At 40.1% G+C, this 22,567-nt stretch overlaps 1 protein-coding gene across 5 annotated transcripts in view; it reads right to left on the bottom strand.

Moving 5' to 3' along the window:
- The window catches only part of gria3a (glutamate receptor, ionotropic, AMPA 3a), a 62,118-nt gene extending 41,934 nt beyond the window's left edge, over nt 1-20,184 (bottom strand). Inside the window, exons 1-4 of one of the 5 annotated variants that reach the window (XM_020599051.1) lie at nt 20,096-20,184; nt 19,905-19,991; nt 18,929-19,087; nt 5,356-5,595 (exon numbers count right to left, since the gene is read on the bottom strand). In XM_020599051.1, coding sequence (XP_020454707.1) covers nt 5,356-5,595; nt 18,929-19,076 — 388 coding nt within the window. In that variant the 5' untranslated portion in view covers nt 19,077-19,087; nt 19,905-19,991; nt 20,096-20,184. The other 4 variants (XM_020599052.1, XM_020599053.1, XM_020599050.1 and 1 more) reach the window with 4 other exon arrangements.
- Nucleotides 20,185-22,567: the final 2,383 nt, after the last annotated feature.

Raw genomic sequence — 22,567 nt, 5'->3', positions numbered from 1 at the left:
AATAAAACCCTTGTTCCTGAACTGTTTGCCCTGTTTCTCCCTGAGCTGAATGGAGTGAACAGACAAGAGCCGGGTAAGTGGGACATGGTGACTGATTAGACACTTAGTAATTAAAATTACCCTGTGGACTGATTACTATATTTTTAAATTGCAGTATAATGATCAAAGGTGAGGGGAATAAAAAATAATAGTAACAGACATGGTAAATATAATTGATCAAGCTTCAAGCTGACAAGATTTCAAGATGCAGCTGCCTGGTTGTCCCCATAGGTATTACAAATGCAAACAGACAGTAGGGCAAATTAGCTGTCTTAGCAAAGAGTGCAGTTTCCGCCAAGCCTAACTGGACATGTATAAATCATTAGCTACTATGGTATCTATGTCAAAATTATAAGTTCTCTGTTTATTTACCAAAAAAGACACAGACACACACATGGGCCACCCCGCATTTCCCTCATTTGGTGTTTAGTGGAAAGCACTGCTCCAAAATCTCAGTGGAGTCAAAATCTGGAAAGACATTTACCATGTCACAGAGGCACAGAAGTAAATAATTCAATTATTGGCGATTGAATTCATTTATCTACTTGCAGTTTAGCATCCTGGTATTGTATACCCATGACCTTTTCTTACTATGGCCAATCAAAATGGCCTCATGATTCCTGTATGGAAACAACAACATTTGTTCTTTCTCCACTAATTTATTCTGACTTATTCATTAATTAGTCACCCATGTGTATGTTGAAACAATACAAAAATACAGTATGAACACAAAAGAAAGAGAAGAATAAAAAACAAAATAGAACCAGCTTACAGGGAGCTGTAAGGGAACTGTCCATGGTCCTGAAACAATGGTCTCTGCACTGAGACGAGGCTTTTGAATCCAAACTATACTGGAATATTGATCACTTTAGGCAAGTACCTGAAAGATGTGTGAATGGACACAGCGGAAATCTACTCTTTCCGGTTTGCAATCCATGCAGACATGATGCAGGAATAATTGTTTTCATGACTGATACAAGCAGAAGGCCGGAGTACAGACTATCTGTAATAAAGCCAAGCAGTGCAACTCCCCTTTTCAAGAAAAAAAAATTGATTTACATTTATGTAATCTCTTTCTGAAGGTTATGGTAGCTACACTTGTGTGTTACAGTATACTTTCTGCGATGCAAAACTGCCATGGAGAAGATGTCTTTACATTTGAAAGTAAGAATGTCCACAACAGGAAACTGTGTTTGTTAAGCTTGATGATGATTTAGGGTGGTATACTTCACAAATGATCCAAGTTGAGAAATGAAAAGCATCTTTTTCCTTTTTTTAAATAAATTCTCACTTCTAGGCAGAAAAATATTTGGTATACTGTATCAGTGATTCACCTACATGACTTTTTTAGATACAATGGGCTCAATACTGCCATGTGGAGCAGAAAGTCTGTTGTTTAATATTGCTGCCTCTGCATGCGTGGATGTTCAAGGTTCAATTGGTGCCATTTTGGGAATCTGGCAGAACAAAATTAACACTTGATAACAGAGGAGGTTTGGTTCATGCAGAAACACAGACAGCTCACGCCTCAGCTGTATCTTCTCAGTGAATGCTCACCACCCTTTGAGGTTTTCACCAATGAGGTCACTGCACAGTATACACACACACACACAGACAGAGGATCTCAGCTGCCTTCCTAAACACACTCTGTTCTCAGCTGTAAATCTAAAGGCAATCAGGTATCCAAGGAGAATCTAAAATTCGTTCAACTCACAGAGTCAGAGAGGAATCTTGAAAGCACAAAGTCAAATAAAAATGTCTGTAAGCCCTCTCTAACCTTGGAGATGTTTTTTTTTCTTTTCAAAGTGGCTGTTTTGTGTTTTCTCATCAGCCTCTCTTTGTTTTTCCAGAATCTTTCGAAATCCATCTTACAAAAAAAACCTTTCAGTTGCTAGCCGGCTACTCTGATACATGTGTACCCCCATTATGCTCTTCTTTGCTCTTTGTATGTTCTCTTTGAGGCATAATAGGGTCCTTGAATAGGAGGAAGACAGCTCACTTGAAGCAGGATAGCAGAGTTTGATTGATGAGTCTCCACCTTAGAGTCATCAATATTAGAGTCCACCAAGGAAAACAATGTTTATCCACAGGAGGGAGGCTCAAGGCCTATTGATAGGTGTCCATCTCAAAGTGAAGGTGCAGTAAGGTGTTCATTGAGTGGAACAGCTGCTTGGTGCCATTCATTCACTCTCTCCTACTCTCTGTTAATGAGCCTGTGTCTGACTGCTAAGTGCAGTTCTCCAGCAGCATGCAATTAATCATACATTTCCTTGCGGAGACGAAACTAACCAGACAGCAGGGTGATTACAATCTGAATGCAAATTTTCCACCATCCCGACCATCCCCATTTGTCAAAGCAGCAGGGGGATGCAGGAAAAGCTGCAGTTGAGGTTGTTTAAGCTCTAGTCCTTCATTTTGAAGACAATAAATAGAAATTTAGATCTAGTTTGTATTATGTTGAGTACATGAATCAGGAGGACTAAAGTTGACAGTGAAAATTAGATCTCATTTACTCAAGCACTGTACTTGTACAATTCTGAGGTACTCGTAATTCACTTGAGTATCTTCATTTTATGCTACTTTACCTGGTACCTGGTACGCTACAACATGTCAGAGGGAAATATTTCATACTTTTTACTCTGCTGCATTTAATTGATTTCTTTAGTTACAGGTTGTCGTTTCGGATTAATATTACAAAAAAAAATAAATCAACATGTATTATTACAGTATAAGACAAAATAACCGTTGAAATTCACCAGCAGTATATAAATTAATTAAAGTCTCATCTTCAACTTTACCACCGTTTACCACCAGGCGTTTTCCACATAATGAGTGCTTTAACTTTCTTTTTACGTTTTTTTATTTTATATTTCACAATGGACACTGGGCTGTGTTTCTCGTGTTTCTCTTGACATCCGTAGAACAGTGTTTTCATGGACCCCTTGTAACACAGTTAAGCAGTACAGACTTTGTAGTAAATTACCTAAAAAAAAAAAAATCTGTTGTGATCCTGCTCTCAGTGGGCATCTGGTAATTCCCAGATGTTCCTCGTTTCAAAAGGTCTTTTCTGCCAGCCGCCATTAGTCTGTTTAATGGGGACATTTCATAGCCAGTACATCCAGGATAAATAGGTGATGCTGAACTGCAGTAGATAAACATATCTTTAATGACCCATGTGTGTGAAGCTCTCCCCTGGATCTGTGTGGCTTCCTCAGCTTCCCATTTTGCATCAGTTATGTTTATCAAACAATCAGTTCTAATGAGACTTTGGCTGCATGGAGCAGTAACAGCTTCCTGTAAAAAGCATCTCTGTGAAATAAACTCCTCTCATTAATGATCATTTGGAATATGCAAGTTAAAACAGTTTAAATCAGTACTGCTGTCAGAAGGAAGCATCTCCAGTGTGAAATTAAGCCCATTTGACCTCAATACCATTTCCAATTTCAAATATGCATCAGAAATTACTGTAAATATGCAGTTCATGCATGGGTATGTTAAGTGGTATCTCTGGGAGTTTTATTTTCTATTACAGTCAAAGTTCTATCATACATAAACAGTTTTGATGGTAGCTATGCCTTCAGGCTATGATTGAAAAATCCCTCTAATGTTGTGTGATAAAAAGAGTCCACACCTACAGCAAGGGATCCACAGTTTCTTTTTAATGATTTTTACAGTTTCAAGTTTACTTTAAGACACCCTTGCTTTGTTCTGATGTGGCAAATGTCTTGTAAATGGACCAGCGTGACACATATCATTGTAAAATGCCTCCAACAGTATATTACTGTTAGTCTCTCACAAACTATCAACAGTCACTCCCAGGCATCTCTCAGGAGCCCCCTGCTAGTCCCACTTGGACCCTAAATGAAGCACTCTCCCTATAATGAAGATTAAACTGACATTTGGCTGAGTGGTGGCTATATTGCTCCAGAGCCTTGGTGGGGAGGAGAGTGAAGGGACTGGCAGCCAAAATAGAACAGTTAACTAGCCTCTCAGCAAACACAAGCTGTGCAGCATGTGGGATTCCATCCTAAACTCCAGTGTTTACACTATGTCACACTGTGGAAACGGGCAGAGTATTACAGATGGTGGGTCATCAGCCTCGACACAGCAGGTGAAAGAGGCCAGCAAAGTCGAGCAGAACTCTAAGGGTCGCATCAGGAAGCACTTCTGAGAAGGTTGATTGTGCCCACGAGAGGCTATAAACTCCTTAATCATTTTTGTCTCAGCCATACCAGCCAACTAATTATCAGTTTCTGCAATCTGCCACAGAAACACAGAGACCAATTGGCCAGATCAATGAAAGTGAGCACACCCCCTCTGCTCCCTCAAATCTGAGAGCAATAACAACTTCCTTAATTAGGTCAAACGTGCCACTGAACACACAAATCACAATTATGGATGTGTTTCTGCTGCCTTTGTTTGTCCTAAGGGCTTGAATAAGCTTCAGCTTGTGCCAGGCATAGACAAACATAGTGCCAAATAAAGTGTTTCTGCAGATCCACAAAATGGCTCTGTCAGTTTCATGACTGAGTGGTAGGTTAGACACCCACCTGAAATGGAGATACAGTATATAAAGTGTGGCAGGGGAAGTGGAAAAGGAGTGTGCTTGTCCTAGAAATGCTCCATGTCAGTTTAAAAATACTTGGAATGCACAGTTCTGAAAAATGTAGCACATTTAACAGCAGAGACTACACCCAAAAAACCTGCACAGTCTGTTTATAGCTTGTAGTACAACATCTACTCAGTCCGACTGCTGTGTTGTTTCTTAACTCACTCTCTCTAAATGATAACCCTCATAGGATGACAAAGTCTGTAAATAGTTGGCCTACATGGAGGGAGCGGCAGGCCATGGAGTCCATGCAGAAAGTTAGAGTATGTTGTGCTCTCTCTTTATATAATCCAATTACAGCTAAATGATAATGGGAGAGTGCCAAGGATTAGTGGATCAGACGGCTGGAGTCGTATTGCAGCGGCGAATCAGAGCACCTGTGAATGATTCATTTCTCGGAAGCAAGCAGCTATTGAGTGTCTCTGTGCAGCATTCAGCCACATAGTGAGGCAGTTTGAGATCATTACTGGCATAGATTAAAATGTATCAGACCACTCAGAATGAGGATTGGGGATGAGGGATTTAAATTCTAAAGACTGATCATGTACGCTGTATAATAACACATCTACATGAGCAGGGCTTGACATGCCAGTTACTTTTTTACACTTTCTCAAGCAACTGCAGCAATCTGTCTTCTGCTGAATGTTAGCTTGTAGTGTTTGCATAGGTGTGTGAAAGTATGTATTTTACTTTAGGGCTGCTCTTACCTCTGTCAGTGTCATAAAGGTAGACAAACCGCTCCCACTTGTAATGGTACAGCAGACTGAGGATGACTCCACGCAAACCAGGCCTCATCTGGATGACGAACTGCACGTCAGCATCAATGGGGAAGCTGGGCGTAATGAAGGAGGTGTGCAGCGCCCCGCAGAAGGAGGTCAGCGTGTTCATAGACTTCCTGTCATAGAAGCCGAAGATGGCGTAAACTCCTCGGGAGAACTGGGAGCAGACTGATGACAGAGACAAAGTGCAGATTCAGATACGGAACAAAACTGAGTTATTTAAGCTCAGCTCCTCTGTCAGTCAAAGAGAGTGCAAATAAATGACACAAACTGGTTTTTCAAACTAAATTTACACCCAAATTTCATACCATTTCATGCAAAGTTAAATTGCAGAGTCCACTAATAAACAGTGCATGGGTAACAATTGTATACAAAGTTGAGATGGGAGAGAATCCATGGTGGCATTAATCTTCTGAGGGAAGCAACAGCTATCTGATTAAATGGTGGTGGGATGTCTGCTCCCCATGGCCATGCTCTGCTGTCCGTTGTCCTTCACTTCTCCTTGGTCTAAATGCAACTGCTTGGGTAATCAACTGGATATAATGGGGAAATCAGTGCACTGGGCACAGCTCTCAATGGACAAATACCCTGAAACATGAGCATGCAAATGTCCAAGTGCAAGGCTGTGCTGCAGTATAAATGATTTATATCAAGTCCTATCTGCTGCCATCTGTGGGCCTATGGAAATGAGCTGCAGCCATAAACACTTAGAGCATCAGACAGTCATTCTTTTAGGGTGTTAACTCTTTTTATTTGTACATAATAATTGGATTTAATAGCCCCAGACAGAACTGAATCAAGGATATGAGCCTTATTTTAATGTTACTGATAACTGAAGTAAATGCTGGTCAACACAGCAGCTCTTTTCTTATTCTGACCCTAAATCACAACATTGCTCAATAATCAGTGTTAAGTGATCTTATTATCTACCTGCTGGGATTTAATGAGATGCCATTGTCATAAATCTGTAGGTTGAAATCCAGCTATTCTGTGTAAAGTGTTCACTGTAACATGCTGTACGAATTTCTGGTAACACAGTGCAGAAGATCGTGCACTAATACCAAACACATGTAGCAGTTAATAAATAAGGGGAGAATGGGCTGATATCAGTAAGAAATGCTGTATGGAGTTCATTGTTTCTATTTCATTACTTAATAATAATGGGGTTGACTTGTGCTCTCAAGTAAAGTTGTGCTAAATTGTAAATGGTTACTTGTTGTACAATCACTAAAATTCAGTACTTGCTAATTATGAGTTTATTAATCAAACATGTTTTCTAATTTGCGTCCCCTTGAAGACTGAATATTCAACATTCAAAGCTCATAAAAATAGATAAACACAAATTAAGTCTACCACAGAGAAACAGCCACTGGCTTATTCCCATCAGAATTCATGACACATCTTGTATTGTTTTTACACCCTTATTAAAAACTGCTAGCAAATGTCTAGCTAATATTTGGGAAATATGTTTTATAGACCACTGCAAAAGTTATGAGGAACTGTAATTTACATAAATGCACTTTAAATGTGATAGAAAAACCCACATATTTATATCTGCAAATGTGGCTAAAATAATTACACAATTATGTGATTTCTTTATAATCAGAGTTTAGCGCTGTATGTTTTTCAGCAGTCTCTTCTGTTCAGCTTGACGTTTCCATTAAGACAACCATTCATTCATTCATTCACCCACACACATTTAATAGCTCAGTTCAGTCACCTTTCCCTCAGCCATTTTATCATTTCATTTTCTCAGCCTTTGACTTAACTCGGCACACGCACTGTTCTCGCTCCGTGTGTTCAAAGGCCAAGGTGACATTGGTATACTAACTGTACAAACATGAGGCATCCAAAGAATTGAAATAGCTGCACCTGTTTGCGATGATGCTGTAATCAAGGACGTTTTCCAACAGTGAGGGTGCTGAACCAGTGTTTCATTTTAAAGGACAGTTCTTAAGTCTCATGACAGCAGGCTTTTGGCAACCAGCTCAATAAACAGAAAAATAGTAGAGCCGATGAGCTTTTTTCAATTTTGCATTTAGCATGGTTCACTTGCTTTTCTTGGGATAACATTATTTAGTAACACTATATGGCTCCTTCCCCAGAAAACAGATTTCAAATTTCTTCTGCAAAAGTATATTCAGCCCATTTTATCCATAGAAAGTAGAAAGCAGCCATAAAATTGTTGCCTGCACCTCAGACCTTAACCAATATCAACCCATTCTGTTCTCAGAATGGCAGCAATATCTCTTGTTTGTCAAGGTTAAATAGACAGCCTGTTCTCCTAAAGGACTAATGGAATCATATATCTGGGCTCATGAAGCCGTAAACACTAGTCATCTACAGTAAATTCCCCTGATCATGGTCAGCAGTGAAGATACACGTCATTTACTTTATTGCAGAGGGCAAGTAGAGCTATTTTTTGTACTGCATGCTCTGTTCATTTCTGTTCAGAATACCAACACAGGCTTTATCTGCATGATTAATATCTAACTGGAAAAAATTCACCTCTCTCCATTCTCTGTCCACTTCCATCTTGTTTCTTCCATCACCTACAGTAACAGCCACCTACATGTGCCTGTCATTACTGTCATTACCACTGGTTGCTTTCTCCCTCACTCCGCCCTCATTTCTGTCTCTCCTCCGCTCTCACAATCATGTCAGAATTAACAGGTAGCTGCAGCAGGTCCAGTGGCATCCATGCTGTCTCATATCTTCCAGAAACTCAGGGCTTTGCAGCTTGGAGAGTGTCTCCTGTAGACAGCCGAGTCTATCGTAAAACTTGCTGATGTAGAGATAAACATGTACCGTATGTGCACAACAGAGCTGAGTCTACAAAGCCCCATTGCTGAGGGGGAATAGCTGTTGTCCTCGCCTGAAAAGGGAACACAGCATACAGTGAGAAAATCAAACTTTATGCATATAAGGAAGATAGAATGAGAAAACGGATAGAGGAGGCAAACTTTTCCGGAGTCACTGCTGAAAGCCTTGACATTTGAGGAAATTGGATACTACATCTGGTTGAAGGGAGGACAATGGCTTTACTGTTTGTGACATTAACAAATAAGTTGTTTATGTGCATGCTGTTGCCCGGTGGGAAGTTATTTTTCTACCGTTTTCCAAGTGCAGGGCCTGCAGCGATACCAGGGCAAAGGAGAGCAGCAGGACTTCAGCTTGTTTTCCTGAGAGAGAGGGAGGCCATGTTGATCTCAGCGACATGGGGACACCTGGCTTGTCCTGTCCTGTCCCACGGCCACACGTTTAATAACATAGGAAGGCAAAGGACACAACACAAGCATGCAGCTTCGGTCCCCAAATTAGCATGAATCATTACAAGACTACAGCCATGCTAGCATCTATGTGGCACAGTTGATGCTTTATGCTACATATGCTCACATGCTGATGCTAAGCAGGTATCATTTTTACAATCATCTCAGTTTAAGGTCTTAGCACAAGTGAAACAACTTAAACTGAGGCTGATGGCAATGGTCAGTACTATACAAAAGTCTTAGGCCACCATTAGATTTGTTGTTTTAGCAATGTTTTGATGACTATATATACAGTAGTTATCTCTCAGTCTCCTTATCAGAATACAACTAAAAATATAGGAAATATGAACACAGTATTAAAAATACAAAAACATCAAACTAATTGGATACTCCAGATGTGGTATTCAGGCTGTTCTAAGGAAATATGAAGACTCCAGAGAGGTCAAGGACAAAAATAGGAGTGGAAGAGCAAGAAAACTGTCCAATTCTGATGAGACGTTTCTTCTCTGAGAGAGGGGAGGAAATCCAGCAAGGACCTGGCTCAGCATCTGGCAGCTTCATCTGGATGCCAAGTCAATCCTTCCACAGTCTGAAGAAACCCGATCAGGAACGGCCTTTGTGGAAGGACTGAGATATGCAAAAGATCCAAAGACTAGAGTGAAGATCAGTGGAAAATAGTCTCATAGAGTGATGAATGGAAGTTTAGAAATTTTCAGGGCCAACTGTCAAAAGTTGGAGAGAAGTGGAAGAATGAGTGCTTGCAGCTATGGTGGAAGGTCTGTCATGGTTTCAAGACTTCAAGACAGTCTCCACAAAAGAACTCAAACTGTGCTAAGTGCAGCGAGGCCACAGTAAATGCTCACTTTGGACTGTAGAAGCCACTTTGTCAGGAACAGTCGGTGATTTTCAGTATTGTGTACATACTGTATGTCCTATATTTTCTGGTTCTATCGCAATAAAGAAACTAAGAAATAAATATAAATGAACACTACAAAGTAAAACAGCAAAACTAATGGTGGCCTAAGACTTTTGCACAGTACTGTAAATAGTTTTGCAACCATTAGTTATAAGCCAAAGTACTGAACAGAAACTCTGACCCACTGATGACTCTAGATGACAAATTACAGACGGACAGGCACTGGAGTGTTTGTACCAAATATTATGGCAACAATCCAATAGTTGTTGTGACATTCCATTTGAAACCACAACTTGATTTACTCTCTGGGCATCATAAATGTCTGTAGGAACTTTCAAAATAATCTATCAAGAAGTTACTGAGATATTTCACTCTGGGCCAAAGTGGTCGTTTGACCAACCTTTGCCACACCTTTAGCATGACTGAACATGGATCAAACTCACAAGCCTACAATCAGGTGAGTAAACCAATGTCCGCTATAGAGTAGTCCTCTGGTGCATAAAAGCTAGAAAAAAATCGAATGCACCATGGTTGTAGCAGAAGATAAACACTGTATGTGATGCAAGGAAAAAATACTTATCTCCATGTGCATTTGTGTAGACTTTATTCACTCTCAGCTAATTATTGGTTTTCTACAGTAAATCAAGTTGATCCATTTTCCCATAATGATAAACAGACTCTCACTAATTTAGGTCAGTTCGCTGGACTATCAAAACTGAATAGAAAATGTTCAGTCACAGATACCAGGAGGAAACAAGGTGCTAGAAATAAGCAGAACTCCACAGTTCAAAGCAGTGATCTCTTTCCACTTACAGTATGTTCTAAAGGACATCATTAAATGAGACAGCATTCCTCGAATGGATGCAGGATGCCAACAATCTTGTGAATGTTCCGTGTTTCCTCACGGAAATGAGCTGGGCCATACTCTGATTGGGCTTTGCAGGGTCACAACACACAGCCAAAATGCCTCCCGCTATTCCAGCTAACATGCATCCTTTGTGTTCTCCGTTGCTAAATGTGTCCGACAGACAGACAGGGCTTACAGGGATGCTATAGCAATATATCTTTGTATCTGACACTTGAAGAAGGCACATTCCAGTGTGTCGCAGGTACAGTATTTCCAAACATTCTCAGTATCAAGAAGTGATGCTATGAGAGCTGCCAAGTTCAACCGAGATCGAAGTGCTCCTGCTTGTTTAAAGTCATGGAGGTAGTCTATCACATACAGGAATGACTGAATATACTGTAATCTCCAGCCTGAACGGCACTGTGATTTTTATGTCTCATGTTTTTATCCAAATAATGTTCCAGGGGTATCGTTCCAATATAATTTTTGAGCAGGCACCATAAAAGTGCCCTCTAGATAGTGTTGCAGCAGAAAGACATAAAAGGTGAAATGTCTGCGATGCCATTTTCCTCTATACTGATGGCAAGGATAACACAGGAGTGGTTTTAAATAAGCATGAGTGGACACATGCCAAATAAAAGGCCAAAGTCACTTAAGACCTAAAATCTAAATGAAACTGCAAAACCATGCAGACCGGTGCACCACATTACCCTAACCATGGTTGATGTTTGTTTTCAAAACACAACATAAGAACTTGGCTGATTAGATTTTTGTGCTGCATTGGCCTTAACATCCTCCTGTAACCTGCACATGAAGTCATTACTGTTTGCCCTTTCAAGATGCTGTAATAAAAAACATCATTTTTATTTGGGCATCTTTAAGCTAGTTAGAACATGTACTGTAGATTACAGTGAAGGACAAACCTGAGACTAAAACTCAGTCCACTTTCCATTTCCACGTTGGAAAATGCACCACAAATGTTTAAAGTGAAATGAAGATTTAACTGGCACATTGTTATTTATAATGCACCCCAGAGCATACAGCACTGAAATGGAAATGGGTTGTGAAATGGATTTTGCCGTTTCATCTTCAGATCTGTGTTTTTATTTCAATAACAGCAGGTTTATCTCATGTCAACTTACATACATTGGTTGGACACGATAAAAGCAACCTCTCACCCAAGAAGACACTGCATCGGGTCAAAGCTGTTTCATTATTGCAAGGCTGCTGAGTTATATAAAACACAATGTTGCTTTAATTGTGTTCACCTTTTGTACAGCTCCACAGTGCTGACAGTGTGGCTGTGGACTTTTCACCTCATTTTATAGTACTCTTAGGAGGGAAATTAAAATGAATGAAAACAAAATTTTTACATACATTGCAAAGGACTATGGGAGACAACAGAGTGAAGCTTGTCCACCTGCTTGTCCACACAGCATTTCAAAATTGGAATCTAAAGGTGTTTTAGACAATACTGTATTTACAACACTGTTCATGAGCTTTTTAATGTTTACAGCATCTCATCTGGTTGAATAAACTGCACACATTCTGCTAGATGTAGATAATAGGCCCTGTTAGTTCAGTTTAAACATAAGCTCTAACTGAAGGCAAAGTGCAGACAATTTAAATCGACCTATGTGTTATTACATTTAAGCGTTTCATATATTTTTCAGCATTGCAGTCTGCACTGTTGTGCAATTCGTGTCAGCCAACCAACCACAGAGAAAGCAGAGGGCACGTAGGACCTGAAGCCTGAGTAGGTGTTTCTCCTCAGGCCATGTGGCTGCTTGTTGTCTGGAATTCCCTCTTCTTGACAAATTGCAGCTTTGTAAAAGCACACATTTTCTTCCAGTGCTTTATCCCCTGGAAGATACTTACTGCAAGCAAAGAGTGGGGCAACTCTCACTGGATTAGCCCTAATCTGAGAAACACAGCTGGATACAGCCCACATGCAAAAACAACATGACAAAGGAAAAACTACAGCTGCGATACAGAGATAGGGCTTGTGGCTACAGGAGTTTTGTATGGAAGAATACACTTTAATATTTCACTGCATCACAGTAGAAGCACTGCTAACACTCCACCTACACATGCTTTGCATATACCACATACACATTATCCAAGGACCAACATTACAATACACAGAGGAATACAACACACTACAAGTAGAGACGCTGTAATGCTATAGTGCTAAAAAAGGCACTGGAACATGGAATGACATAAAAATAAAAATAAAAACTCAAGAAAATGCATATGTTTGTGAGTAAAATAACTCAACACATTACCAACAAGTATCGAAAATTAATGAGATTTGAACTGTTTCCCATTTCAAGTACATTTAAAACATTTTGCTTGTTCGCATTTAAAAAAAATGAGGCACATGCAACTCTTCCAAATTAAGGCTGCTCTAAATTATTCACTACTCCCTGTGGCATCTCTTTTGCATTACTCTATGTAGTTCACAGCTTGTTGTCCTCAGACAATCTCAGGCAACATTTAAAGAAAAACAGAAACAGTCATGCTGAAGGACGTTGTGTAAGACTCCAACAAACTGCTGCAGCATCACTGTAGCTTGTCACCAGTGATCACCGCGCTCTCACGCAGCACTGACATCCAGACACATTCTGGTGCACAGGGTCTTCAGTGGCTTGCCCCCGAATCTACTCAATAATATTCTGCAGGTTTAAGGCTATAACCATCCAGGGTTGAGCAACTTAGTTTGAGAAAAACAAGAATTAATATTCATTTTAGGATAACTATGAGTCTGTTTTGCCAAAACATGTAGCTTTTAGCACTTGACCGTCACTGACGCCGTCAGCCAAATGATTTCTCTGTTGTAATTATGGCCATTTCTTATGGCATCAGTGCTCCTTTGCTCAAAGAAAGGTAATGTCTTCATGTTGTATGACAAACCCATGAGTGATTTGTTGCCTCATAAAAGTGCATCCTAAAGGCGCTTATTAAAAAAGGATTAAACCATCTATTCATGTCAGTGAAAGTATCAGTTAGAAAAAGGCACTGCCCGCAACTGAAATGACTCTTGTGTGAGATAAACATATTCCAGAGACATTACAAAAGCTCTTACAGTGTGTATGTGTCATGCTTCATGATGAGAACACCATGACAAATCTGAGAATGAGTACTTGGGGCAGGTCATCCAGACTGACAGGAGTCTGGCTGCAGTAGCAGCAAATCAGATATTTTTATCAGCACATTATGATAAAAGGACATGCTTTTGGGTAAGTGTCTCTTTCTGTTCAAGGGCTCCCAGACCGAGAGGACCCATTTAAAGCTTTCAAATGCAAACACGTGGCTGTCCAAATATGTAAGCAAAGGGGATGGATCTGTTTTTCACACGGAACAAGTTTGATAATTGATTTCAGGCATGCACAGGGAAAATTTAAAGCCAAATGGGGGTTTTTTTCCTCTGATTATCAGTGACCTCACTGACTCTGATGCTGCTATAAAACACAAACAGCTCCAGTAATAATTTATCTTATGTCGACACATTTATTACCAGCCAGAGTGTGTGGATTGAAACTATCATGCAGAAAGCGTTCTCTCAGTCCAGACAATTTGAGAACCTTGTCTGTGGTGGTCGTGCATCATTCATGACTTGTCGGTTTAAATGAGTTCTCAGCTTTATGATGAATGCAAGGGTGTTATGTACTGTTTGGTTATGTCTCAGCATGTTTGTTTGGCCACAGCAACTAAAATGAAGACATTTACCCTAACCTTTAAAAGAACAGACTCTCTAATAACGCACCTTGTGACAATGTCCTCCGACAAGCAGTTTCTCTCATCCCTGAAACCTCACAGCTTCTGAAATGGTGGCTGCTTGTGAGTTGCATTCTTAAATACTTACTTGAATAGTTCCACTTTTTGTGAAGTTTGCTTCTTTGACTTCCTGATAAGTGTTGAAACTACAATAATTGTGCATTGGTACACTAGAGCAGCTTAGCTCAGTTGAGACAAGGACTAAAAACAGCTACTGTAGCATGGCTGTGTTCAGGCAGCAACTCTAAAACTCACTAAATAGCAATTATCTCATACTGATAATGATGTATGCATAGATTTTCCACATGCTAAATTTGCATAGAGTCATTGCAAAAACAAAAATGTCCTTATTTGGGCACAGTTTATTAAAGTGTTCACCATAGTCTTTATAATGCAGAAGAAGAAGAAGAGGTGGAGGAGGAGGAGGATATCTGGCTATGTGGCCTATGCTGCATTAGTGGGATTGTCCATTGCCTACACATTGCCTCTGTCTGAACAGCATCACACTGGTTGAGTCATAGATGAGGGTGGTTAGGTAGTTATAATAGACGCTGTAAAAAGAAACACAAAGTGATACTGACATTTGGTTTATGTGAAACATTGCTTAAACCAAATGCTTTCTTGGCTTAAATCAAGCTTCCCCACCTGTACCATTACCCATTCAAAACAAGGTGGTACTGTTGTCTTAATACGCTAATCTAGTCTCAGTTTAACCTCTAAATTCAACTTTCAAATCTTTTGAGGCTCTTGAATTTAAACTATGTCCACCAGCTATAAAGAGCTGTATCCAGGACTACAGTCTCTGACCATTTCACTTTATGGTAGTCTACAGACCAACTGGAAGTCATCATTTTCAGAAGAATTTGAAAAATTCATCCCCCACCTTGTTACTTATTCTGATGAGTTTCTAATTATAGGTGACTTCAGTATTCACCTGAATAAGGCCCGTTACCCTTTAAGTAGTTCTTTTCTCTTACTCATTGATACTCTGGGTGTCACCCAGTATGAGTGTGAACCTGCTCGCTGCGGTTTCTAAGTTTCTTCAGTCAAATCACTTTCTTATCAAATCTGAAGCAAAATTCACTTGTCCTCTAAATATTAATGTAAATGTATTTACCTAACTGCTCTCAGTGAGCAGCTATAAGTGGTTCTGGCTTCTTTCACTGCAGCGACAGGCTCTGATGAAAATTGTACCAGTAAAATAGCACGGCTCTGTCTATTCTCCTGGACTTAGCTTCACCTCTTACTATAAAAACCAGTTGGTCCTGTGCCCTTAAGCAGGCTGGCAGGCAGGAGACTGGAGCGCAAAAGTCAAAACTGGAATCTTTGTACTAGCACGAGTGTGTGCTGATGACACAGGCGTGCTCTTGGTGGGTTTCAGCCTCAATGTATCTATTTTTTCCTTATGTATAGTGTAGTCCATGTCGTCCTGCTGCTGGGATTACTGCAAACCTTTTGAAAACCTCAGCAACTCTCTAACCCCTCTATTTGTTTGTTCCTTCAAGCACACATCTAAGCTGTGTGCCTCTCTTTCTCTCTTCTCCTCCTTGCTCTCTCTTTCACTCGGGTTCCGAACCATCGGCTATTCTGAGACCTCTCTCGCCTCCTGGCTCGCGATACCTTGTTCAGAAATCAGGATCTGTATCCTCATCCTTCAGAGGTCCTGGCCACTTCTTTGTCCCTCTCTCACCAAACTATGTTCATTTGGTGTTTGTCTCTTCATCTCCCTTTGTTCTTTTCTATAGCAACAATCATTCTGATTGACCATATTGTAAATTTATTATGTTGATTTATTTTATATATGCAATATCTATTGCATGTCTGTCCATCCACAAAGAGGAATCCCTCCCTTTGCTGCTCTTTTTGAGGTTTCTTCCAGTTAAAGGATTATTTTACATATTAAAACCCCTTGAGGCAAATACATGATATATGATACTGGGCTGCACAAATAAAATTTGACTTGGCTTGATGCTGAGTAAATGCCTGATGATGATATGAAATGCTTTGTTTCCTCTATCTGCCCTGTCACTACTTCCTCCACTTGGTTTAACTCAGATTGTCCAGCCAGGCTACTCCACTCTCTCTTCCTGCCATGACCTTAGTCTTAATGGATACAACCTTCCCATTTCTGCATTTATGCACATGCCATCCTGGCCTGGGGCAAGATGTCACATCAATACATCCTGCAGCTTCATTCCAGTCACAAATTGGTAAGATAATACAACACGACCACACAGAGAAGTTCTCTTTGTCACAATCGATTCAGTCCAGTTACAGTATTGTTTGCTGCAATACATCAGTGGCTGTTTATGCATTGGTTTGTTTCATACCATTCACATGCAGATTATTAGCATCAAACTGTTTGTGACTGACCAGTTGAAGTTGAAGAATCAGCCATATATTAGTAAAGAGGAACTGTGACAGAGAAAATGGAAGCTTGGTGAGAATTGATTTTTCCATGCTGGAGAACAAACTGGAGTCACACACAACTGGACTATAGCCTTCCACCTATTGATCCACACTGACAATAACAAAGCCATTTGCCATGAGGGATTTGTAACTATATACTGACCCAACTGGAGGACGACAGTGTTGTCCTACTTTACTCGAGCTGGAATCCACATAACAAATGCAACCGAAATCTCTGAGCAAAAAGTAACTCCTCTCTTTTCTCCAAACAATCTTGTTCCGTTCATTCAGCTGTTTACTTCTACATACTAAAGAGTCAGTTTTGTAGACAATTCCAAAGATCACACGCAATAAGCAGATTTAAGATCTCAGTCCTCTTGACACTTGCTAATATTGTCACAATGAATGATGTGAGCTGTGGGGAAGCATAGCGATGACAAACCTGTAAATCTTGCCAGAATAGAAATGTGTCAAATCATAATCATCACATTAATTTGCTACATCAACACCTGCCAGGCAAGTACAGCATTATGCAATCCAGACTACTAAAATAAGAAATTTCAAGCAATACCTTTGACACAAACTGGGCTGGCTGGTCTGAATAATGAGCTGCTCACTAGTCTTTTTCAGCTGGAGAGCATCAGTGTTTATCACTGAAATGAATCCTCCTGATTGTCTGGTTGTTCTTAAGCTTCTTTAAAAAAAACAAAAAAACAAAAAAAACACTATGGTTTAGGGTTTACTCACTCAATCCTGCCTAAGGTATAAATTGTTAATAGGTGCATGATCCAAAAATATACAGTAATTGACACTGCAACTCAACAGGCCTCTGCTTTCCCTTTCGAACTCTGCAGGGCTTCACATAACTTAATCTGATATTTGAAATCATTGTCAAAGAAACTGACAATCATGCCTGATTTGGATCCACACAAAAACGGGTCTAATTTGCATTATAGTTGACTAGTGGTAATTAGATAGAAAAAATATATCCTTTCAAATATTGAACATGAGCCTAATTATGAAGGTGCAGAGGGAAAGATTACTCTGGGGGCTTTTTTTGTTTTTGTTCGACAATAGAGAGACATAAAGGTTAGGAAAAAGATTAAGTCAAACGCAACAATGTGACCTTAAAACAATAGCCAGTGCCACAGTACAATGTGCAACCATCATGTAAAGCCTTTACCTGAAGTCAGAGCCAGGTAAAGCAACAGAAACAACAGTGTCTGGTTTCCTCACAATCTCACCCTAAGTGCTAAATAACAAGACTCATAGCAGATCACATGTCCAGACAAGATTCAGAGAAATTTTAATTCATGCCTTCATCTCCAGCAGCCTGGACTATTGTAACAGTCTTTTGTCTGGTGTCCCCAAAGAGACTGTTAGACAACTTCAGATCATTGAGAACACTGCTGTCAGTTTTAACAAGAACCAGGAGACATGAGCACATCACTCTGTTTTTAAAGTGCTTCTGCTAGTTTATAAATCACTCAGGTGTTAGGAGGCCAAAAGGCATTTCTGATCTGAAGAATAAAAACCCAGCAGGGCTCTGAGAGTTTTAGGAAGCAGTCAGCTGGTAGAACCTCGGGTCAGAACCAAACAGGGTGAAGCTGCTTTTAGCTACAATGCTGCTCACAGATGGAACCGACTTCCTGATGACCTCAAATATGCCCCAACTTTGCCACTTTCAAGGCTAAACTGAAAACTCTGCTGTTTTCTTGTGCCTTCGTTTAACTGATTTCTACTGTAGCCTGTAACTTTCACACTAAAACTGCTAGGTTTGTGTTGCAGACCTTTAATTTTGTCTATTTGTTTTTATTTTCATTTTATGAATTTGTGCTCATTTTAACAATTTTTTTATCATCACGTTGTCTTGACTGATTTATTCTGGTTTTAATGCTTATTGTTTTTAATGCTGTTACTGTTTTTCCTTGCCTCTGTAAAGCACTTTGAATTGCCTCCGTGTATGAAATGTGCTATATAAATAAAGCTGCCTTACTCACCAGCTTCTCTGAAATTACTGAATTATTCAGTTTACAAAATGATTGGGTTTGGAAAATTACAGGCCATCATGCTTCATCATCCTGGTGCATTTTGGATGGCATGACTGAGGAGATCCTTAATTAGGCAAGACACTTGGGAGGTGCATCAATTTAATCCAACCAGCTTCAGCTCACAACTCTATTTTAATTGACCTGCTAGACAGATACTGTAATTTGAGCAAAAATTATCCCACAAACTGTGCATGGAAACTGCAGATTGAGAATACAAACTGGAGTTACTCACAGGCATGTGTGACAGAGAAACTGTTGGAGGACTCCAGGTTGTCAACGTTGTAATTGAGGTGGAAGGGTTTTTCTGTCACATTCTGGTTGGTGTTGTACAGCTGGACAGCAAACCTGAAGGCGCTGTGCTCCTGCACTGTAGAGCGCATGAACAGTCCACCTACAGGAACAAAGTCGCATATAACAGCTCTAGCTCATGGCCAACAAACATGAAGAATGCATTTATTCCTGTGATAAGGACATTATTATTTACAGAGTGAGGGCAGTGCCCTTCAGTTATACAGCTAAATAGGCTGGATCCGTTCATTTAAAAAAGCAAGTCGAGAAGTACGTTACCACTCACTGAATGATGCACTTCAGATGCTGACATTTAATTTGGATTAACTCTATTTTTATCTACCCGCCCACAAAAACGCGCAACATCCTACAACCTCCTACCTTTGTGGGAAGTGAACTTGCCAAATGAAATAAGCAAATAACCCAATCGACTTGCGACCTGCAAAGACGTGTCCTATTTAGACTCTGTGAACAAAGAAATGGACATGTAGTCAGCATCTCCTTGAACTTACCAATGTTGATTTGATTTGGAAAACCTGCTAGCGAGTCCCTCCAAAAATATAACAAAACAAGGATATTCGCTAGTGCGCGATGCCACATTTTTCTCCGAGAAGTGAAAACAACTCCTGGTCTGGATGTGACAGAAGAAAAGCAGGGAGAAGCATGTACACGGGCAAAGAAATCCACAAGATGCGGCGGGTCCCTCTCTCACTCACTGTGTGCGCCCACGTTGAATGTGTGCCAGCGCAACTGCAGCGCCTGGAAACCTAAAACCAGTGTTTTATCTCAAAGATGGTGGTGGTGTGGAGGAGGAGAGGCAAAACAAATCTCTTTGCTGTGGCTAAAGACCACAGAAATGGGCCAGGGAGAGCGATAGAAAGACGGGGGAGGGGGAGGGTGGGTATCAAAGTTGGCCTTACATTGAATTATTATAAGAGCAGCCTTTCTTCTTCTTCCTCACGTGACTGCAGAGTTGGTGTGTGAGGCGGTGCAGCCGGAGCGCTGCGCTGCAAAGGCAAAGCGGTACACACAAACATCTCAGTTGCCTATAGACCAACAGTATACTGCTGCCTTGTAAGTGTGTGTGTGTGTGGCCGTGTCATGTCCTTACATCTCGTTTCCCTCCTTGTTGTGTTCGGATGTGCAGTAGCACTCATGCAGCAGTAGTCCTGCACACAATCGGCATAAACATAGACTGTCCCCTGCAGGTTCTTGTGCGCAGAGACTGTAGACGTTTGAGCTAATGCACTCATTTATAGGACCTCTTTAATCACTGGTTGCCAAGTGACCTAGTTAATGTTATATATTAGAATCCTAATTGGCTTACTTATAAGAGTCATTTGAATTCACACTCAATTTTGTTGGCAACCTGATGCAGTGAGTCTGGGAGCGAGTGTGTGGTTGGGTTTAGAGTTTGAGTTCTCAGGTGGTAAAACTCTAAATTAAAAACCAATGGCCATGGCAACTTATGCACATTAAAGTAGACTAAGTCAAAAGAACTAGGGCCTTTAGTCAAAAGGACTCTAACTAACAAAATATGATAAGATGCCTGACGTTACCATTATCAGTCATGCAAGTAAGTGATTGTCTTTAAAACTGACATCAGAGGGATCAGTGCAGACAGAACTTTAAGCTTCTCATCTTGTTAGAACATAAACATGACAAGGAGTTTGTGTTCTACCTGGCAATGAGATCTCAGGTATCAGGAACAAGCTAAGTGAACCAGCAGCCCAGCATGAGGTCATTGCTGTCAGCTCATGTTGACTGACAGGTTTATTTCTGGCTCTAAAACCTAATAATGTCATTGAACCTGCAGCTAATTTCAAACATGTTCCAACAATGAAACATGTGGGATACAACTCGTAATTGCGCTTGATTTGGCATAAACTCCACAAACTTTATGTTATCACTTTTTAAGCTGTTTCTTCTTATTAGAACCTAGCAACTCTATCTACTTCTGTCTAAATCAGCACACTTCTGGATTAATCTTATTTTCTTTAAAAATTCTAAACATTAAAGTTAAATCACTTTATTTACAACAGTATTGCTCACTATCTGTGGCCGCCTATTACAGTGTAGGTAGCTGATAATGTACTGCTCACCTAATGTTCACAGAGTGTGATTTGTTTGAACAGTGGCATTCGTTTTATATACTGCTGCAAAACAAGTGCAGCAGAACCAGCTACAGAGCCTGTGCTTATAGATCTGGATGTGAGTTAATGCTTTGCATACAGCTCATCAAGTAGAACAACTGTGCTATAATAAAGTTCAATTTTATGGACAAAAACACAGACGGGATGGGAAAGTATCACAGACATATACTGTATCACTGTTATTATGTTGTTTGTAGATATGACATGAGTTCCCTGCCACTTGAAAAATGATCTAATTAACTTCAGTCTACTTAAACACAAACTCAGATTGCATGGAATTCTTGCAAAACATGCATATAACATAGATGTTGTTATATCAACAACTGGTAAATAAAAAGTATAGCTCAAAGTGCTTCCTGCAGTACTAAACTAAATTGCCCATGCTGTTGAACCAGATAATCACCAGAAAAGAACATTATATATGTATATATAAATGTAACTAGTAGCTAAAGTTATCAAATAAAGATAGTGAGGTCAAAATACAATATTTGTCTCTGAAATGTAGTGAAGTCAAAGTATGAAGTAACAGAAAATGAAAATACTCAAGTACAGATACCTCAAAACTGTACTTAATTACAGCACTTGAGTAAATGTACTTCCCCTTCTGCATTTTGGCATGGTGAGGGGAGCTGAACCTCTCCAGCCTTACCAGTAACACCCTCCCTGAAACTTGCCAAAGTGATAAGACAGTGTTAAATTTGTTTAATTGTGTAACCCATATTAAACTTTAATATCTTAATAGAATTTCTAATGTGTGCCACTGATGTTCAGTTTAATAAATACTCCCAGAATAGTCCTCTGCATAAGGCAAAGTGCACCTTCATGAATTATGGCACAAGTTAAAGTTGTGTTTTTGGGGTAACTAACTACATTACAAGGGAAAGTTGACATTTAGGACAAGATTAAAATAAAAAATGCACCCTCTGCTCTCAACCAGCCCAGCTAATGCCCAGACATAAGCCCCAGAGAACATCTGTGGAGAGATGTGAACATGGCAGCTCACAGACACTTTCCTTCCAAACCAACGTGGTCTGAGAGGATCTGCCAGTAAGAATGGGATAAACTGCATAAATCGACATGTGCAATACCCGTAGAGCCTTACCCATGAGGAATCGAAGCTCTAATTTCTATCAATGGATCTTCTGCAAAGTACTGAAACTGGTCTGTATACTTTTGTTAAGAAGTGATTTTAGTTTTTGATTGTTCTTAAATTTGCAAACATTTCTTGAACTGCACCTTCACTTTGTCATCATGGGTTACTGAGTAGTGATGGACAGGAAATGTACTTTATTTGTTTAAAATTAAATCCATCCATCCATCCATCCATTTTCTTCCGCTTATCCGGGACCGGGTCGCGGGGGCAGCAGTCTAAGCAAAGATGCCCAGACTTCCCTCTCTCCAGACACTTCCTCCAGCTCCTCCGGGGGAAT

This window comes from Monopterus albus, unplaced genomic scaffold (assembly GCF_001952655.1).
Source record: "Monopterus albus unplaced genomic scaffold, M_albus_1.0 scaffold39.1, whole genome shotgun sequence".
NCBI classification, from domain to species: Eukaryota; Metazoa; Chordata; class Actinopteri; order Synbranchiformes; family Synbranchidae; genus Monopterus; species Monopterus albus.
The sequence above is the reverse complement of the archived record's forward strand: the minus strand, read 5'-3'. Positions and strand labels throughout refer to the sequence as shown.